The following is a 21401-nucleotide window of genomic DNA, read 5'->3' as shown; positions in this document are numbered from 1 at the left end:
CTACAGAAAAAAAAGATTACAATTAAAATATGTATCGAGCATAGCTACCCATAACAGTGATATCCTAATCACTAAAAATCATCATGAATCTAGGGAAGTATTTACAACCCGACTAATTTTCCATAGACGATATGGACCTCCCATCTGGTGCACTGAAGTTGAATCAGTTAATTAGCTTTAACTTACCTTTGAGCCTCTTTCGTTAAAAATTATTTCTACATCAAGAATTTTGCCAAATTGCTGCAGAAAATAAATAAATAAAAATTAAATAAAAATAAAAACACACTGTACTAAAATTTTACTTTTAAAAACATCCCAATTTAAAGCGATTTGGAATGATTTTTTACCAAGGTAATAAAATTATCTTGAACCTATTACCTTAGTAAATGGATTAAATCAAACATCCAGAATCCCTCTTCTAAGGCCGAAGGCACATGGTCCGTGGAACCACGGGCTGGATTCCTGCTGAGAGCAGGAGCGCACGGCGTCATTGGTTATGTTGCCGTGCGCTTCCTGCTACAATACAGTAATACACTGGTATAGATCATACCAATGTATTACTGTATTACGGCGGCAGCAGGAAGCACATGGCGCCATAGCAACCAATGACGCCATGCGCTCCTGCTCTCAGCAGGAATCCAGCCCGCGGTTCCACGGACCGCTCACGGCCGTGTGCATTCGGCCTAAGTCCCATTTGCCTCGGTATATTTGCAGCCTTTTCTTTTTTTTTTTACTACTCTGGATTTAATAACCACTCTGCCTTTACTCTACTGTTTGTAAGGCTAAATAAAATTAAAAAACAAAAAAAACTATTGTTTTCATGACTGGACAGCCGCTTTAAACCAATTACTCACTCCAAACATTTGACGTAGATCAGGGTCTCTAAAACGAAATGGTATGTTGGAGACATGAAGTCTTTTCGGAGTTGGTTTTGTCTCAGAACTGTCATTGCTTTGAGTCTGTGGCTGTTGCCCTTCTGGCTGAGCCCCATCTGTCTGCTGGCAGAAAAATAAAAAATAAAATAAGTGTACAAACAGCTAAGCTACATTAGCAAGACAATCATACATTTGGTTTTAGTACACAATATAAATTCTACACTTTTTTTAAACCAAATATAAACCCTAAATCGACATTAACTGGGTTTTCCAAGCATTTGATATTTATTACTCATCCTCAGGATAAGTCAATCAATCTGATCAGCAGGGGTCCAACACCACAGATCATCAGCTGTTTCCAAGAACAGTGCCATACACAGGATAGTGGATGCGCTTGGTATTGCAACTCAGGTTCATTCACTTGAATGGGACTGAGCTGCACCTAGACCATGTGAAGGCTGAAAGTGACATCAGACCTAGGATGAGCCGGTAGCACCCACTGGATTGACGCAGTCTCTTCAAAATGCCGATTGGCAGGGGCGCTTGAATCAGACCCACCACGAACCTCAACTGATAACCTATCCTGAGGATAGGTCATTATCAGGATGTCATAAGATGTGCCAGTTTAGTTATAAATTCAGAGTAGGTTCCAGGCTGCAAATCTGTAACTAACATACAGAACAATTCCAGCAAACATGGTTTTACAAAATGCAATTTATAGCCAGGGATGGGGGAGAAAATGCTCAAGTTTTAGCATTTGCATAGTAGATACTACCGATTTGGAAATACACAGCAAGGTGTTCAATCCACAGTAAAATCTTGTTTTAGGGCTCAATCACACGTCCGTGTTGAAATCTGTGTTAGGCCTCATGCACACGACCGTACTTTGTTTCCGTGTCCGTTCCTTTTTTTGCGGATAGAATGCGGACCCATTCATTTCAATGGGTCTCCGTATTAGTATGTCTATTCCTCCGCAAAAAAAAAAAAAAAAAAATAGTGCATGTCCATTTTTTTTATTTTTTATTTGCGGACGAGGATAGGCATTATTACAATGGATCCGCACAAAAAAAAAAAAAAAAAAAAAAAGCCATACGAAACAATCTTTTTTTTGCTGATCCGCAATTTGCGGACTGCAAAACACATACGGTCGTGTGCATGTAGCCTTAAGATGGTCAGTAATTCATCAGTGAAAAGTCAGTGTTTGGCCCGTGTGTTTTTGCTCTGTGTGTCACCCATGTTCCACAGACACTACACAGCTGAAAATTAATTTTCAGAGCACATCCTCGTAAAAGGTCTGTGAAACACAGATGGCATCCGTATTGCATCAGTTATTTTTTCACAGACCCATAGACCAATGGGTGTGATGGATCAATGAACAAGGATAAAAAATAAAATAAAATAAAGTATGCTTCTGTGCCAAAACACAAATGTTTTATTACACACATTAAAATGAATGGGTATGTGTGCAGTCTATAGAGAACACTGACATATGAACAAGCCATACCATGGTAAATTGTGGAAATCTGTCTTGGAAAAAGTCATATCAGATGAGCCTTCACAATATTGCTATGGGTGCAAATATCAAATGGTTGTTGATCTAATTAGTGACTAACATTATTGCACAATTAGTTACCACCATTTAAACCATCGATTTGCAATAAGGGAGAGCCATCTAGTTTAATTTTGTTCAGGCAGCAGGGCTGTGGAGTCGGTAGACAAATGCTCAGACTCCTCAGTTTTTGGTACTTCGACTCCCCAACTCCGACTCCTCAGAAGCTAGATGTATTCACTTACTGGTGTGACAGATGGTTACCTCATAATATACACACAAAGATGCCGCATGCTAATGAGCTGATTGGAGTCCAGCGAGAGGTCATTGAGCCCAGCGTAGATTTAATTCAGAGCTATAGCCACTCCCCTGCCCACCTGCTGCTGATTCATATGGAAACAAACTGTCAGTCATTCAGCAGCAGTTGGGAGGGGAGAGTCAGGAGCTCATAAATATTCATGACTCATCATTATAAATTAAAGAAAGTGACCCAGCATTGTGCTAAGAGAATTAGTCACTTATTTATGTTGCTCTTAGTTAGGACACCATAAAACTGGTGACAGGTTCCCTTTAACTGTGCGTTGCATGCCATATAGTGAAGCATATGAAAAGCATGCTTCTTCATGGTCACTTAACGTGTTCGTTTTGTGGTAACGCGATGCACTGCATGCATTGGCCTTTATTCTTACAGTAGAGAAATACCGTATTTTTCGCAAAATATTTCTGTAATGGCAGCGGGGCCCGATGCAGTCACTGTATTCTACTACACCTGGCCCCGCTCACTGTATTATACGGTAATCATATCTAACTTGTGGGTATTGTTTAAGTATTCTAATCATCTTAAATCTAGCGCTGCACTACTTACTACTAACTTTTTGGCAGTCAGGAGGCAGGGTGGGCGCTCGTAGCGTAGCTCACTACGTCACGCACCTGCTCTGCCCACTTTATGAATGAAGCAGGCACCGGGCTCCGCTGCCATTACAGAAACAGATGCTGAACCCCCATTCACTACACAGGGACACTTATTGAGGAGGAGGGGGGGGGGGGAGGCTGGGGATCTGTGGATGACACATAAGATAAGATTCTGTATATGTGTCATCTGCAGATGCCACCCACAGATGCCCCCATAACGGTGCCACCCACAGATGCACGCATAACAGTGCCATCCACAGACGACCACCATTAGTTCAAACCCCACCAAAAGCTCACCTTATGGTTAAAATGTTTTTTTTCTTATTTTCCTCCTCAAAAACCTAGGTGCATCTTATGTGCAGGTGTGTCATATAGGGCAAAAAATACAGTAATTAATTATAACTGGGATAAATATGACCACTGAGGAAGGGGCAAGTTCAGACCCCGAAACACGTCTGGTTATAGCAGCTACAGGACCAAAAGGAGCCCATATACCGTATGACGTTCTGAAGGACCACAAAGAAATAAGCATTTTCAGCTAAAGAACAACTAAATAGGCGTGCGCCTTATTATACAAGCTACCAGCTGATACAGCCTTTGACAAGGCCCTCTAGCGGATAAGCAGTGACCCTGATGTTTCCATAATACACTGAGGTGGTAGCGCTATTAGTAATAACCCGGAGCCAAAAGGGACAGCTGATTACATTTGCATCAACTAGAGTTTTGTGATGTGCATTATTTTATTTAGTGAATTTTACAGTACATTTTAGTGTTTTAATTAATGTTCAATATCATTATTGGCACCTTTATGTGATATAATATTTTTAGTATGCACTTATATGCTGATCGATTTAATTCAATTTTAAATACCCATATAGTTTTTATATTTTATATTGTTTCTATTATCCATTTGGTTGCGGATAGTTGAGTGTCCCCTATCCATATTTATCACTTTCTTTCCAATGCGACCAGGGGTAGGTCGCCCAGGGTTGTGTAGCTATCTACGTGGTACAGGAGGTTTTGAGCCACTGAAATTTATCAAATTAATTATAACTTTTTGTGAATTGGGACATTTAAACTTGCTTTTTTTTTAATTCCAATTTAAATCTAGTAGGAGTCTGAGTATTTTTTGCCGACTCCAAGTATCCAAAATTGCCTCCGACTCCACAGCCCTGTCAGTAAGTTCAACATATTTTAATCGCTTTACAAATACTGAGGTAACAGTACAACAGTGGTGTGCAAGGGGTGTATGGGAGTGGAATAGTCTTGTGATCAGCAATCCTACATCTCTCACACCCTGCTGACCTATTACATCAGGGGTTAAGAGGTTACAACAGCTGACACCCAGCTGCAATGATCAGATCTGAGAACTTCTCTGGCATTTAACCCCTTAGATGCCATAACAATAGCAACCACAGGATTTGGGCAGTTAGAGGGAGGAAGCTCCCTCTGTCCTCCAATTGAAACCAGCATGTTAAAAAAAATGGGTTCCAATTGGTTGCTTTGGTAGACTGGGCCTTGTACACACTCTAAGGCCCCTTTCACACACAAGCGTGAAAAACTCGCACTATTTTGCAAGCAAGTTCAGCCACTTTTGTCAGCAATTGCGTTCAGTTTTCCATGCAGATGCAAAGCGTTGAGTGTTTTTCACAAAAAAATAAATCAATAAATGGTTTACAAACATCTAGCAACCATCAGTGAAAAACACATTGCATCCGCACTTGCTTCCAGATGCAATTCACTTCTATGGGACCAGGGCTGCGTGAAAAAACGCTGAATATGCTGCGATTTTCACGCAATGCAGAAGTGATGCGTGAAAAACAACGCTCCTACACAGACCCATCGAAATGAAAGGGTCCAGATTCAGTGCGGGAGCAATGCGTTCACGTCATGTGATGAGAATATTCCCCTCAAGAATTTAGGGCGTATCGGTACTCCCAGTTTCCCGAGTCCTTAAGGACTCAGGACGTACCGGTACGTCCCAAGTTTAAATTTACATTGCGGCCATCCGCATCTCGACACGCCCCCCCCCCCCCCCCCTATCCCCCTCCGCACCAGCGATCGCCGCAAACCGCAGGTCAATCTGGCGGTGCCATCGGGTCCCCATGCGGCTGGGGGGGGACCCGATGGCATGGAAGGCAGAGCGATGTCTAAGAAAGGCATCGCGCTGCCTTCCGGTGAAGAGCCTGTAAGATCCAGCCCCCAATACAGAAGTATACATATTTGGTAATCGCCACATCTATTAAAATATCCCATGACCTAACCACTCAGATGAACTCCGTAAAAGGTACAAAGTAAAAACTGTGCTAAATAAACCATTTTTTTGTTACCTTACATCACAAAAAAGTGTAATAGCAAGCGATCAAAGTCATATGCACCCCAAAATAGTGCCAAACAGTCATCTCATCCCTCAAAAAATGAGACCCTACTTAACCACTTCAGCCCCGCTAGGTGAAACCCCCTTCATGACCAGGCCACTTTTTACACTTCGGCACTACACTCCTTTCACCGTTTATCGCTCGGTCATGCAACTTACCACCCAAATGAATTTTACCTCCTTTTCTTCTCACTAATGGAGCTTTCATTTGGTGGTATTTTATTGCTGCTGACATTTTTACTTTTTTTGTTATTAATCAAAATATAACGATTTTTTTGCAAAAAAATGACATTTTTCACTTTCAGCTGTGAAATTTTGCAAAAAAAACGACATCCATATATAAATTTTTCGCTAAATTTCTAGTTCTACATGTCTTTGATAAAAAAAAAATGTTTGGGCAAAAAAAAAAATGGTTTGGGTAAAAGTTATAGCATTTACAAACTATGGTACAAAAATGTGAATTTCCGCTTTTTGAAACGGCTCTGATTTTCTGAGCACCTGTCATGTTTCCTGAGGTTCTACAATGCCCAAACAGTATAACTACCCCACAAATGACCCCATTTCGGAAAGTAGACACCCTAAGGCAGGCAAGTCCAAACTGCGGCCCTCCAGCTGTTGCAAAACTACAACTCCCAGCATGCCTGGATAGCTTACAGCTATTATGGCATGCTGGGAGTTGTAGTTTTGCAACAGCTGGAGGGCCGCAGTTTGGACATGCCTGCCCTAAGGTATTCGCTGATGGGCATAGTGAGTTCATAGAACTTTTTATTTTTTGTCACAAGTTAGCGGAAAATGATGATGATTTTTTATTTTATTTTTTTTCTTACAAAGTCTCATATTCCACTAACTTGCGACAAAAAATAAAAAATTCTAGGAACTCACCATGCCCCTCACAGAATACCTTGGGGTGTCTTCTTTCCAAAATGGGGTCACTTGTGGGGTAGTTATACTGCCCTGGCAATTTAGGGGCCCAAATGTGTGAGAAGAACTTTGCAATCAAAATGTGTAAGAAATGACCGGTGAAATCCGAAAGGTGCACTTTGGAATATGCGCCCCTTTGCCCACCTTGGCAGCAAAAAAGTGTCACATGTGGTATCGCCGTACTCAGGAGAAGTTGGGGAATGTGTTTTGGGGTGTCATTTTACATATACCCATGCTGGGTGAGAGAAATATCTTGGCAAAAGACAACTTTTCCCATTTTTTTATACAAAGTTGGCATTTGACCAAGATATTTTTCTCACCCAGCATGGGTATATGTAAAATGACACCCCAAAACACATTGCCCAACTTCTCCTGAGTACGGCGATACCAGATGTGTCACACTTTTTTGCTGCCAAGGTGGGCAAAGGGGCACATATTCCAAAGTGCACCTTTCGGATTTTGCAGGGCATTTTTTACACATTTTGATTGCAAGGTACTTCTCACACATTTGGGCCCCTAAATTGCCAGGGCAGTATAACTACGCCACAAGTGACCCCATTTTGGAAAGAAGACACCCCAAGGTATTCCGTGAGGGGCACGGCGAGTTCCTAGATTTTTATTTTTTTTTGTCACAAGTTAGCGGAAAATGATTATTTTTTTTTTTTTTTTTCTTACAAAGTCTCATATTCCACTAACTTGCGACAAAAAATAAAAAATTCTAGGAACTCACCATGCCCCTCACAGAACACCTTGTGGTGTCTTCTTTCCAAAATGGGGTCACTTGTGGGGTAGTTATACTGCCCTGGCAATTTAGGGGCCCATATGTGTGAGAAGTACTTTGCAATCAAAATGTGTAAAAAATGGCCTGCAAAATCCGAAAGGTGCACTTTGGAATATGTGCCCCTTTGCCCACCTTGGCAGCAAAAAAGTGTGACACATCTGGTATCGCCGTACTCAGGAGAAGTTGGGGAATGTGTTTTGGGGTGCCATTTTACATATACCCATGCTGGGTGAGAGAAATATCTTGGCAAACGACAACTTTTCCCATTTTTTTATACAAAGTTGGCATTTGACCAAGATATTTTTCTCACCCAGCATGGGTATATGTAAAATGACACCCCAAAACACATTCCCCAACTTCTTCTGAGTACGGCGATACCAGATGTGTCACTTTTTTGCAGCCTAGATGCGCAAAGGGGCCCAAATTCCTTTTAGGAGGGCATTTTTAGACATTTGGATCCCAGACTTCTTCTCACGCTTTAGGGCCCCTAAAAAGCCAGGGCAGTATAAATACCCCACATGTGACCCCACTTTGGAAAGAAGACACCCCAAGGTATCCAATGAGGGGCCTGGCAAGTTCATAGAATTTTTTTTTTTTTTGCATAAGTTAGCGGAAATTGATTTTTTTTTGTTTTTTTCTCACAAAGTCTCACTTTCCGCTAACTTAGGACAAAAATTTCAATCTTTCATGGACTCAATATGCCCCTCAGCAAATACCTTGGGGTGTCTTCTTTCCAAAATGGGGTCAGTTGTGGGGTGTTTGTACTGCCCTGGCATTTGAGGGTCTCCGCAATCATTACATGTATGGCCAGCATTAGGAGTTTCTGCTATTCTCCTTATATTGAGCATACAGGTAATGAGATTTTTTTTTCCGTTCAGCCTCTGGGCTGAAAGAAAAAAATGAACGGCACAGATTTCTTCATTCGCATCGATCAATGTGGATGAAAAAATCTCTGCCAAAAAAAAAAAATGGAGGGGAAAGGCATCTGCCAGGACATAGGAGCTCCGCCCTACATCCATACCCACTTAGCTCGTATGCCCTGGCAAACCAGATTTCTCCATTCGCATCAATCGATGTGGATGAATAAATCATTGCCGGGATTATATATATACACATACACACACATACATATACAAAGTGCTTGCCAAAGCATAGGAACGCCGCCTCCTCCTCAGCTCGTATGCCTTGGCAAATGTATCTGTCACTGCAGAGGAGAAAATCCCGTCTTGCAGCGCCGCATACACCGACTTGCGTGTAATCTGACAGCAGCGCAATGCTTCTGTCAGAATGCACATCGGTGCTGCAGCTAGTAGATCGATTGGTCCACCTGGAAGGTAAAAAGACAAAAAAAAAAAAAAGAAAAAAACAGGCCACAACGCAATAATTTTATTAACTTTGGAACAGAACATGTAACTTTAACTTTTGGAACTAAACATTAACCTGTTTGCTTACCTGTTTTTTTTTTTTGTTTGTTTTTTTACCTTTATAGAACAAACCTCTCCTTCCCCATGGGTCAATGTGCAAAGCGCAAATCGCCCAAAGATGTGGCGAAGTGCGTTATGCACTTTGTCCCATGTGAAAGGAGACGTTTGCAGCAGCTGTGAGTGAATGGGCCCTAATAGCCCTGTGTGCCTATCCTGGTGAGATGTGATCCCTATGCTAGGTGTACCTGTGTGTGGTACTTTCGGAAACACTCCCCTAAGCATAGGGCAGCGTGGTCAGGACAGTCAGGACAGAAATAGCGGGTGTCACGCCTTATTCCACTCCTGCTACAGACAACATTTTTTTCGGGGTGGCGGGAAGTGTCGCTCGTGTAGACGGCTAACTACACTGGTGGATGGGGCCACGGAACCTCCTGGATACAGGAGGTTCGCGATGATCTCTTCCTGAAATTTGAGGAAGGATCCAGTTCTCCCAGCCTTACTGTAGAGAACAAAACTATTGTACAGAGCCAATTGAATTAAATATACAGACACCTTCTTATACCAGCGTCTGGTGCGTCGGGAAACTAAATACGGAGCCAACATCTGGTCATTGAAGTCGACCCCTCCCATGTGGAGGTTATAGTCGTGGACTGAGAGGGGCTTTTCAATGACACGGGTTGCTCGCTCAATTTGTATTGTCGTGTCTGCGTGAATGGAGGAGAGCATGTAAACGTCACGCTTGTCTCTCCATTTCACCGCGAGCAGTTCTTCGTTACACAGTGCGGCCCTCTGCCCCCTTGCAAGACGGGTGCTAACGAGCCGTTGGGGAAGCCCGCGCGACTAGTTCGCGCGGTACCACAGGCGCCAATCCGTTCTAGAAACAAATGCCTAAAAAGGGCCACACTTGTGTAGAAATTGTCCACATAAAGATGGTACCCCTTGCCGAATAAGGGTGACACCAAGTCCCAAACTGTCTTCCCACTGCTCCCCAGGTAGTCAGGGCAACCGACCGGCTCCAGGGTCTGATCTTTTCCCTCATAGACCCGAAATTTGTGGGTATAGCCTGTGGCCCTTTCACAGAGCTTATACAATTTGACCCCATACCGGGCGCGCTTGCTTGGGATGTATTGTTTGAAGCCAAGGCGCCCGGTAAAATGTATTAGGGATTCGTCTATGCAGATGTTTTGCTCAGGGGTATACAAATCTGCAAATTTCTGGTTGAAATGGTCTATGAGGGGCCGAATTTTGTGGAGCCGGTCAAAAGCAGGGTGGCCCCTGGGACGGGAGGCGGTGTTGTCGCTAAAGTGCAGGAAACGCAGGATGACCTCAAATCGTGTCCTGGACATAGCAGCAGAGAACATGGGCATGTGATGAATCGGGTTCGTGGACCAATATGACCTCAATTCATGCTTTTTTGTCAGGCCCATGTTGAGGAGGAGGCCCAGAAAAGTTTTAAATTCGGAAACTTGGACTGGTTTCCACCGGAAAGGCTGGGCATAAAAGCTTTCCGGGTTAGCGGTGATAAATTGTGTGGCATACCTGTTTGTCTCTGCCACGACTAAGTCTAAAAGCTCCGCAGTCAAGAACAGCTCAAAAAATCCCAGGGCCGAATCGATCTGAGCTGTCTCAACCTGAACTCCAGACTGGGCGGTGAAAGGGAAAACTACGGGTGCGGCTGAAGTTGGGGACTGCCAATCAGGGTTTGCCAGCACCTCTGGGATTCTAGGGGCTCTACGGGCACGTCTTTGCGGTGGCTGCGACGGGGTCACTACTGCACGTGCCACCGTACCAGCTTCAACTGCCCTTCTGGTGCTCGCTACTTCACCAGGTTGTACGGCAGTGCTGGTACTAGGTCCAGGAAGGGCTGGGCTGCTGGTGTATGCCTCACCACGTAATCCGACAGCACCAGCCCCACTCTGCTGCTCTTGAAGCGGATCCTGCGCAACCTGCGGTCTAGCGACACGGGGCCGGGTACGCCTGCTGCTATCAGGGACCTCAGCCTCCTCGTCCGAACTTTGGGTCAGAGAGCCACTGCTTTCTACAGGTTCGTATTCTGACCTGCTGGATTCATCAGATGAGGGTTCCCACTCCTCATCCGACTGGGTCAGAAGCCTGTAGGCCTCTTCAGAAGAATACCCCCTGTTAGACATGTGGGCAACTAAATTTAGGGGTATTCCCTGAGACTACCCAAGAAAAAAAAAGCAAGCCTGTCTTACAAATGGGAGGCTAGCGAAGTACCGGAGGCTGCTGCGGTTGATAAAAAATATCAAAACTGATTTTTTTATCGCCGCAGTGCGTGTAAAGTGAATGTGCAGTGATCAAAAAAAAAAAAATTTTTTTGTAACTGCGGTGGGGCGGGCGTGGGCAAACGCACGTGTGGGCGACCGATCAGGCCTGATCGGGCAAACACTGCGTTTTGGGTGGAGGGCGAACTAAAGTGACACTAGTACTATTATAGATCTGACTGTGATCAGTTTTGATCACTTTCAGATACTATAAAAGTACAAATGCTGATTAGCGATACGCTAATCAGCGAATAACGGACTGCGGTGCGGTGGGCTGGGCGCTAACTGATCGCTAACTACCTAACCAAGGGACCTAAACTATACCTAAAACCTAACGGTCAATAACAGTGAAAAAAAAAAAGTGACAGTTTGCACTGATCACTTTTTTCCTTTCACTAGTGATTGACATGGGGGGGATAAAAGGGGTGATCAAAGGGTTAATTGGGGTGATCTGGGGGCCAAATGTGGTGTGGTGGGTACTCACAGTAATGATGTGCTCCTCTGCTGGAACCAACCGACCAAAAGAAGGAGCAGAGGAGCACAGCAGCCATATAACCCCATCATATTTACTAATATGTGGGGTTATATGGCTGCTGATTGGTTTTTTTAAAAATCAGCAGCCTGCCAGCCAATGATCGTGGCCAGCAGGCTGCTGACGAAATAGTCTTCTGCGAAATGCCGGCCCGCGATGCGCATGCGCGGGCCGGCTGTGACGTAATCTCGCTTCTCGCGATATGACGCGCCGATGCGTCCAGGAGGAACTAAACAACCACCTCCCGGACGCATCGGTGCGTACAGCGGTCGGGAGGTGGTTAAGATAATCGCCCAAAAACTGAAAAACGTTTCGGGGATTTACATGAAAGACCCCTTCCTCAGTGGTACCACTGAGGAAGGGGTCTTTCATGTAAATCCCCAAAACGCGTCTGGTATCCCCCCCCACCAAGAGGAGTGGGACTGCAAGTCCGAGGAAGCCTGGAGATTATTTTTTTGGTCAGCGAATTGCCGGAGTACACTAACGTCACTACACGTAAGGCAATCTAACCATGTGTAGGAAACATTTCTACTGGCGCCAAATTCGAATCTGAATACAAACCCTTGAGACCGGAGTCAGACAACATGCCGAGTCGAGGGGCTATCATCCAGCATAAAGGATCCTCGGGTAAGACCTTGCACATCCCACCTAAAGCGATCGCTTCCTATCAATACAGCGGGACGCCGCTGTGCGTATTAGCAGCTGAATTATTGTCTAAGCAAACTCTCAAAAGCTGCATACGCTTGGGACCATTACACATTAGAGACCTGCTATAAGGACTGGTTGCCGGAGTGGATTACTATATATGGAACTATACATCAGAATAAGTTCAGTGAACATTGCTATTATTAATATTAATATATATATATATATATATATATATATATATATATATCTCCCCTATTTATACTTATATTGATACTGTTGAATTTAATATATTTTTACCTATTTATTTTATTATTTATACTATTGCTAGTACCAACATTTTATCTGCTCTCCTATTTTATCGCTGTCATTATACTGTGATTGTTTTTGTGATATGTGTAATAAAAGATCCCTATACTTTTAGTGAGTAACCCACCTCCATTCTTTTATATATTTATCCTTATCAGACTGGGTGTTGTCTGCTAGTCGGTGCACCTCTGTTGGATCCCCATCTCATATTAGTGCGACATTACCTATATTTAATAAATACTTTATATTTTAAAAGCTTGGGCATTTTCAGACATACGAATTACCTATTTATATAAATGGATAAAAATTATCAAATTTTTTTCCCCCCACACTTTAGCCCCGCCTACGGGACTTTATCAAATGAATCATCAGATGATCGCATGTTAGACTGCAATGATTTACCATTGCAGTCTGTGGGAGTATCAGCGCGTTTCTATAAAGCATTGCTGTGCCTCACCCCAAAATAGATTAAAAAAAGTTGAATGTATAAAAATAAAAAAAACTATAAAAATTGTATATCATTGTAGTAGTCATACTTACCCAAATGAGGTAGTCGTGTCATTTTTAAAGCACAGTGAATGCCATAAATACATGCTATAGTACATTTTCTGGTCTCCCCTTCTTGTAAAGGGATGGCATCACTTTCTGTAGTCTTCTGACTGCCAAGACCCGCACTGATCAGCAATACATATTCTAGAGACAGGCCATTACTTTACGAGAGCCGATTTGTCAGATTTCTTATGCTACCCTATTTGAGGGCGCTACAGGATCACAGTTGGGATATATGTCAGCAATTTAGAAATTAAGGGGGGGGGGGGGGGGGGCGCCAGTTCCTTTTAATGTTTAGCTAGCAGTTTCACTTCAGAAGTCAGGAAAGCTGGTAGGAAACTGTGTAGCCCGACAAGCTCACATGTTTTGAAGAAGAGGGATGCATGGCATGAGAACCAATTAACAAGATTGGTGCACTATTTATATCCTGCCCTAGGACTGATGTTTGCTAGTTATTGTACGTACTACCTGTCTCTTGTGTGTTATATCTGTTCGCTTATAGTAAGTATTTGTGTGTTTATATTTCTTTAAATATCTGTATCAACAGGTGTTGAATAAATTTTGTATTTTTTCACTTTTTATCGAAGGAGTGCTGTGTTACATTTATTTGGATTGTGTTTGGACCCCAGGACCCAGGGGTAAACGCTGGCACCTGAATTATTTGCATCAATTGAAGTGAGGAGTGCTGCCCTGCTAATAAAAAAAAAAAAAAATGTAATAGTGTAAAAAAAAAAAAAAAAAAAAAAATTCAAATCCTTTTTATAGCCATATTCTGTAATGTGTACAAAATAGAGCTTTGTGGGGCAATCTGTACTTTTCAATGATACTTTTTTGGGGTGTGTAGAGTTTTTTGATAATTCTTTTGAGGGAGGTGAAGCAACCAAAAAAGGCAAATCTGAGATTTTATTTTTAAATATTCACTCACTCACCCAACCCACCCAGGGAAGCACCTCGTGTAAAAAAAAAAAAAAAACCCATACTACGAAAATATTTTCACATGGCAAAACTGGGGGAAAAAAGAAAGTAAAAAAAAAATATCCAAATCTCAGATTTGCCTTTTTTGGTTGCTTCACCTCCTACAAAAAAAAATTGTGCCGACCTGGAGATGTAACTGGTCAGTTTTACTGCATAAGGAAATGGTGCAAACACCCCCCCCCCCCCCCAAAACTGTGGCAGAATGTTTTGTTTTCTAATCCCACCCCAGTTTTATGCAACCGTATATGATGCCATTAGAAAGTGCATTTTGCCCCCCCAAAAAATTTTTTTATTATAAATCTAAATCTTTGGGAGGGTTGGGAGTAAAAAAACGAAATTAAAATTTCCTGGTCATTTAAGGATTAACTGTACTTTGCTGCAGGCAATAACTAATTTTGTGCAGAATCAATGAAAAGGTGCATGCAAAATGAATGGTAGTAAAAATTAACCCATACCGAGAAGAATGCTAGGAGAAAGAAGAAAAGATGGGAACTGAATAAGGTTCCATATCCTTATATAATAAATTTGGCAATAAATAGACCTAGAACCCATAGACACGCACCGTACTAGATGTATTTGCTGTGCTTGTAGCAGGGGCATTATGCTCTGCATGACCTTGTCCTCCTCCATACAGTGGAAGTCCATGTTCAGTGGAAGAAGTCGCATATTCTTGTGGATGATGGCTTCCATATTCTGTGGACAGACCATTCTGCGGTGGAGGTGGGAAAGGAATAGCAGCAAAAGGTTGAACCATGGTCTCAGGGGTGGCTGTTGGCTCCTGGTTACCCTGAGAAGATCAAATCACAAAGTTCCACTGGTAAAATAAACGGTACAATAAAGTATAAAATTATACTAAGTCTCAGAGTTCAACAGTTTAAAGGGATTCTGTCACCTCCCCTAAGGCAAAAAACGATTTTAAAGCAGCCATGAAGCACAGCTTACCTGGATTAGGCTGTGCTCTTTTATCTTGCAATCCGTCCAACAGTTACTGCAAAAAACGACTTTTATTGATATGCAAATGTTTCCTGAAGGTGCCCAGAGGGGCGTTTTTTGTTCTTCTTAGAGAGCCCAGTACCGCCCCTCTTACAGTGCCCAGCCCGCCTTCCTTGCACTGTCTAACCGTCCCCAGCCTGCCACAGCCTCTCCTCCCTCTCCTCCCCCTCCCGCCGAACGAACTCTCGCACAGGCGCAGTACCCACTGAGGGCTGCGCCTGTGCGATCAGCAGGAGACTGAGGGCAGGAGCTTCATCCCCGTCACTGGGCATGCGCCGAGCCCAGTGACGTCCGATGCTCGCTCTTCCCTCAGTCAGCAGGGAAGAGCGAGCATCGGACGTCACTGGGCTCGGCGCATGCCCAGTGACGAGGCTGAAGCTCCTGCCCTCAGTCTCCTGCTGATCGCACAGGCGCAGCCCTCAGTGGGTACTGCGCCTGTGCGAGAGTTCGTTCGGCGTGAGGGAGGGGGAGGAGAGGGAGGAGAGGCTGTGGCAGGCTGGGGGCGGTTAGACAGTGCAAGGAAGGCGTGCTGGGCACTGTAAGAGGGGCGGTACTGGGCTCACTAAGGGGAACAAAACGCCCCTCTGGGCACCTTCAGGACACATTTGCATATCAAAAGTCGTTTTTTGCAGTAACTGCTGGACGGATTGCAAGATAAAAGAGCACAGCCTAATCCAGGTAAGCTGTGCTTCATGGCTGCTTTAAAATCGTTTTTTGCCTTAGGGGAGGTGACAGAATCCCTTTAAGATTTTTCACTGAAGCGGTTCTAGTAACATTTCTAGAACTACTGTGTTATAAGGGGTCAGTTACTACATACTTTTATGCAACAATAATACTTAATTCATTAAGTGAAGTGCAGTAAAACTGGTTTGCACAACCAATCGCTGCCTTAGGAATAAAGCTGTGCTTACACAGCATAATTTATTCATTCACAGCAATTTTTTTTAGCCCAAAAAAAAAATAAAAAAATAAAAAACCCGACATAGTTTTCACAAATAAAACTTGATTACAAAATAATGAAATTGTAAATGTACTTTTATTTAAAAGTCTCACCTTTCTGCCAAAGCTATTTTTTGCAAATAGGACACAAGTCATTTTATGTGGTAATAACTTTGGAACACTGACTTATCCAAGCCATTCTGAGGGCCAGATCTATCATTAGCTCAAGTCAGAATAATAGAGTGAAAAAGGTCGCAAAAAAAAATGCACAAACGCTAGAACTGCGCACAAATTTACGACTTTTCTGCTCTGCACTATGCTAGCCAGTTTTCTGAAAGTGGGCGTATTTTCTTATGTAAATAAATCTCTAGACAGATTTACTATTTTTTTAAATTCGCTTTATTGAAAACACAAAGCAAGTATCAATGACAGTCGTAGGACAATATACAGTAGCATTAATACAATTAAAGCATCCAGAGATAATGTACATACGACATGAACATCATATTGCCAAGTAAGTTAAGCAAAATCATGAGAAATAAAATTTTTAACAATAAACACCTGCGCTGTGTCGTTGTTCCAATATTACCTTGAACATAAAGACCCACCCAAGTAAAATAAATATGACTACAAAAAACTGTGTATGACGTCTCAGCTGACCCAATTCTATACGCCTCGCTCAACTCCCCCCATACGTCAAAATCACTGCTGTACGGCATGTTCTGCACTTAAGGCCTCAGACAATCCATGGGTTGAGTAAGCAGTGCTTGAAGAAGCACACCATTTCCCCCATACCTTCTGAAATTTAGATGTGCAGCCCCTACTTTTGAACACTATATTTTCATATGGTATGATGGTGTTGACTAGCTGTTTCCATTGTGTCAAGGTGGGTGGTCTATCACCCATCCATCTCATGGCAATCGCCTTCCTTGCCAGGAATAATACCTCTCTCAAGAATATCCTGACGTGGTGCGTATACACAGTTTCATCTAATATTCCGAACAGACAAACTTTTGGTTGCAATGGTACTGTGGAGCCCAAAAGATTAGTGAGTAATGCAACCACCTTGTCCCAAAATGCTTGCACATAAGAACATTCCCATATAAGATGCCAAAAGTCAGCATCTGCTGATGCACACCTATGACAATCAGAGCGTTCAAGTCTACCCATCTTGTGTAGTCGTAACGGGGTCAGGTAGCTCTGATGTATTATGCAGACTTGGATAAATTTATTATTCACAGCAGGTGATACTAGTGTGGGGGATTCTAAAATATCTGCTTCATCCTCATTAGATAAGTCTGGGATCTTAGCCTTCCATTTACTAAGAGCGTGAATTGGGGTACCTTTCAGCTTAACGTCCAACAGGTGGGTGTATAACACTGAAATAAAGCCTCGCGGCCCTTGGGAGCGGATAACTCCAATCATAGGAAAATTGGACAGTAGGATTGGGTTATTCCTATAGTGAGTCTGCATAGCGTGCCTCAATTGTAGGAATCTATAGAACGCCTGCCTAGGTAACTCATGTCTGCGGCTCATGGATTCGTAGTCATTAAACACATTATTACTGTACAGATTGCCCAGTGTGACAACCCCATGTTCCTTCCAAAACGTCTTATCTTGCATCTCCAATAGATCAGGGAACATGGGGTTGTCCCAAATCGGGGTCTCCAGCAGTTCCGTATCCACCCCATGCAGCCCCCTGCCAGCTCTCCAGACCTGAATGGCCACCCTGTGAATCGGAAGTAATTGACGTGCATGTAGGCTGGGTTGTTCCAACACAGACCATAAATTGCTCACACCCAGGTAATCAGCCAGCTGCTTCTCCTGTCTGCAAAGACCACTTCCCGGTGTCACCCAGGATTTTATATTTCCTCAACTGACCAGCCAAGTAATATAAATATACATCAGGTAGAGACATACCCCCTTCCTTCTTAAACCGGGATAAATTAACTACTGAGAGTTTAGGCCTATTTGTGCCCCAAATGAAGGGTGATAGCAGCGAGTTGAGGTTCTGGAAAAACCTTTTGGGAACCACATACGGTGCATGCTGCAAGACGTACAGGCACTTTGGTAGTACAATCAATTTTATCAGATTGATTCTCCCCGGTGTAGATAGAGGCAAGTTCTGCCACACCCTGAATTTCTCCCTACAATACACCAGTAGAGGCTGAATATTCAGAGTATGAAAGGACGTCACATCTTTAGTGATATGTACACCCAAATACTTATAGCTCTGCACCACAGGCAGCTCTCCTGAGTCAAATGCATCCTCCAACTGGTATAGAGGACAAAGAGTCGATTTGGACCAATTGATCCGCAATCCCGAGAATTGGCTGAATGATTCAATTGTTAAAATCGCTCTAGGAAGTGTGACTTCTGCTTGTGACATGAAGAGCACCATGTCGTCGGCATATAACCCTACCCTATCCTCTTGGTCACCAATTCGAACGCCATGATACTGTGGGTCCGCCCTAATATGCATGGCCAATGGTTCTATGGCTAACGCGAATAGTAATGGTGACAATGGGCAGCCCCGTCTAGTACCTCTCCTCAAATCAAAGCTGTCCGATAGCATCCCATTCACCAATACTCCCGCCCTGGGATTTTTGTATAGTAACTCTACCCAACGCCTGAATTTAGGCCCGAATCCAAATCTCCTGAGAACCTGAAATAAATATGGCCATTCAACCGAATCAAATGCCTTTGCTGTGTCGATAGGAGAACAAAAGCACGTCCCACGGCGCAAATTACCGTCAGCCAGTCACCAGGATCAGGAAGGAATCTTTTATTGCAGCGATACAACGCGTTTCGGGGAATCACTCCCCTTCATCAGGTACAAACAGCTGCACCTCGGTGCAGCTGTTTGTACCTGATGAAGGGGAGTGATTCCCCGAAACGCGTTGTATCGCTGCAATAAAAGATTCCTTCCTGATCCTGGTGACTGGCTGACGGTAATTTGCGCCGTGGGACGTGCTTTTGTTCTCCTATACCACCATCTTCTTGGGGGCTCCAGGCTTCTCCGTTTGAAGATTCTTTGTGGTCCCGTGGCTGCAGACCGCCATATCCAGACATCCAGGCTTGTTTGACAAAATACCTACAATAGTGTTGTGCCTACCTTTGCACAACCATACAAGGTGAGCCTTACCACTTCTCTCCGTATACTATTATACACTCACAGAATTACCCTATGGTGCGCCCATCTGTGTTCTTTTTACAGATTTGAACTAGCCTGTTACATTACATTTGCTGTGTCGAGTGACGCCAGTGCCCATCTCTCCTGCCTTCTAAGACCAATCTGGGTCACCACCTGCACTCTTCTGATGTTGTCAGTGGTGGACCTGCCCGGTATGAATCCAGATTGATCTGGATGAACTAAAGAGGTAACTACTCTACCCAGTCGTACCGCAAGTATTTTCGCTATAATCTTGTAATCAATGTTTAATAAGGATATCGGGCGATATGACCCGCACTCATCCGGTTCCTTGCCAGGTTTCAAGAGCACTACAATGGTTGCGTCATACATAGTTTGCGGAAAACATCCATTCCTGAAGGCATCATTATACATTTTAAGCAAAAGAGGAGTAAGGGCAGAGTATTTGACATACACTTCTAGGGGCAGTCCATCAGGACCAGAAGCTTTACCTCTTGCCAGGAGATAGATTCCTGTATCTCCAGTATAGTTATGGGGGCTTCTAGGCTGACTACTGCTTCCTGCGATAAAGTAGGGAACTCTAGATCCTCTAGATAATGCGTTATATCAGCTATCTCATGATCCACCCTGGAGTCATAAAGGTCTCTATAGTATTCCTGAAACCTGCCCGCTATAGCCTCTGGATCTGAAAGCATCTGCCCATCCAGTGCTTTGACGCGCAATATAGCAGGGGATGCTTGACCTTGCCTAACGATGTGGGCCAGTAGTTTACTAGACTGATTGCCCAACTCAAAGTATGTCTGCTTAGAGAAAAATAGCTTCCTTTGGGCTTTTTCCTTAAGCAGAGTCAAATATTGTCTCCCTTTCGCCAACCATGCCTCCTTATTCCCATCATTGGGATCCGCGATATACGCTGCTTCTAATCTAGAGCAATCTGCCGCCAGGCTTTCCTCCGGTCTGGCCGCCGATTTTTTTTATATATATGATATAGTAGACCTGAGACAGCCTCTAAGATATGCTTTCATAGTTTCCCATAACAGTAGATTATTCGATTCCTCCTCATGCCCTTCCATAAACACCTTCAATTGGTCAGGAATGCGATCAGACGGTCCGAACAAGGTCAACCAGAAGGGATTAATCCGAGCTGAGCGTCTGATCACATCCCCACCCAGCCTCAATGTCAGTTGTAAAGGGGCGTGGTCAGATATGCCCCTCGGGCCATACTCTATATCATACTTTAAAATGCACACACCTGGGTTGCCCAAAGCATAGTCTATGCGCGACAGCGCATTATGGCTGGCAGAGTAACATGAATATTGTCTGGTATCAGGGTATTTCAATCGCCACATCCATCCACCCCACTTCCTCCATTAATTCTGCCAAGGCCGTTTTGTTAGTGGAGTGACCATCAGCAGCCGCTACCGGATGATGCCTATCCATATCCTTATCTAAGGTCATATTGAAGTCACCTAGGCTAACTATACGGGCAGACGGGTAAGAGGCCGCAAAACTCACTGCCTGTTGCACCACCTGCAGTGAAAAGGGCGGAGGGATATATAAACCAATAATAACATATAGTTGACAATTGATATAGGCAGCTACAAATACGAACTTGCCCGCTTTATCCACCTGACATGCTTCCACCTCCCACCGTAGAGATTTATGAACCATGAGAGACACACCCCTAGACAGATTCGAATAGCAGGAGTGTTGTGCCCATTGAACCCAGGGCTTTTGCAAGCGTCTCGTACTATCTGCTATTAAATGAGTCTCCTGCAGGCAAAGAATCTGCGGGTTAAATCTCCTGACTGCAGAGAACACCATGGCTCTTTTTCTAGCGGCTCCCAATCCCCTGACATTCCATGACATTATACGTAACTGACATGTTGGCATGATATAAAGGACCTCAGTTACCTTCCGCTTCTCCCATAAATTTGCACTATAACCGACACAGCACAGAAAACAGAAAATTTGCATTGTCAGGCTCATCCTGACACATACTGTGAGTGCCTGCATGGTGTAACCTCGTACCATTCGCATCACTCTTAACAATATAAACAAAAACAGTATACCACAACTGTTTGGTGGCACTTCAGATTAACGGGGTGTGCTTATGGTTATTTACCAGTAGCACCTAAGATTTTGTAAATAATTCAGAAGTAATTCTGATTACACAGCCTAGGA

At 43.5% G+C, this 21401-nt stretch overlaps 1 protein-coding gene across 1 annotated transcript in view; it reads right to left on the bottom strand.

Annotated features, from left to right (window-relative positions):
• LOC122944171 (RNA binding protein fox-1 homolog 2) overlaps positions 1-21401 on the bottom strand; it is a 356156-nt gene that overhangs the window by 334184 nt on the left and 571 nt on the right. The window contains exons 2-6 of the mRNA XM_044302402.1: positions 19709-20017; positions 18127-18213; positions 14697-14930; positions 855-998; positions 187-240 (exon numbers count right to left, since the gene is read on the bottom strand). Of these exons, the coding sequence (XP_044158337.1) occupies positions 187-240; positions 855-998; positions 14697-14930; positions 18127-18213; positions 19709-20017 (828 nt within the window). The remainder of the gene's footprint in view (positions 1-186; positions 241-854; positions 999-14696; positions 14931-18126; positions 18214-19708; positions 20018-21401) is intronic.

Source organism: Bufo gargarizans, chromosome 7 (genome assembly GCF_014858855.1).
Source record: "Bufo gargarizans isolate SCDJY-AF-19 chromosome 7, ASM1485885v1, whole genome shotgun sequence".
Lineage (NCBI taxonomy): Eukaryota > Metazoa > Chordata > Amphibia > Anura > Bufonidae > Bufo > Bufo gargarizans.
This window is presented reverse-complemented; position numbering and strand designations above follow the sequence as displayed.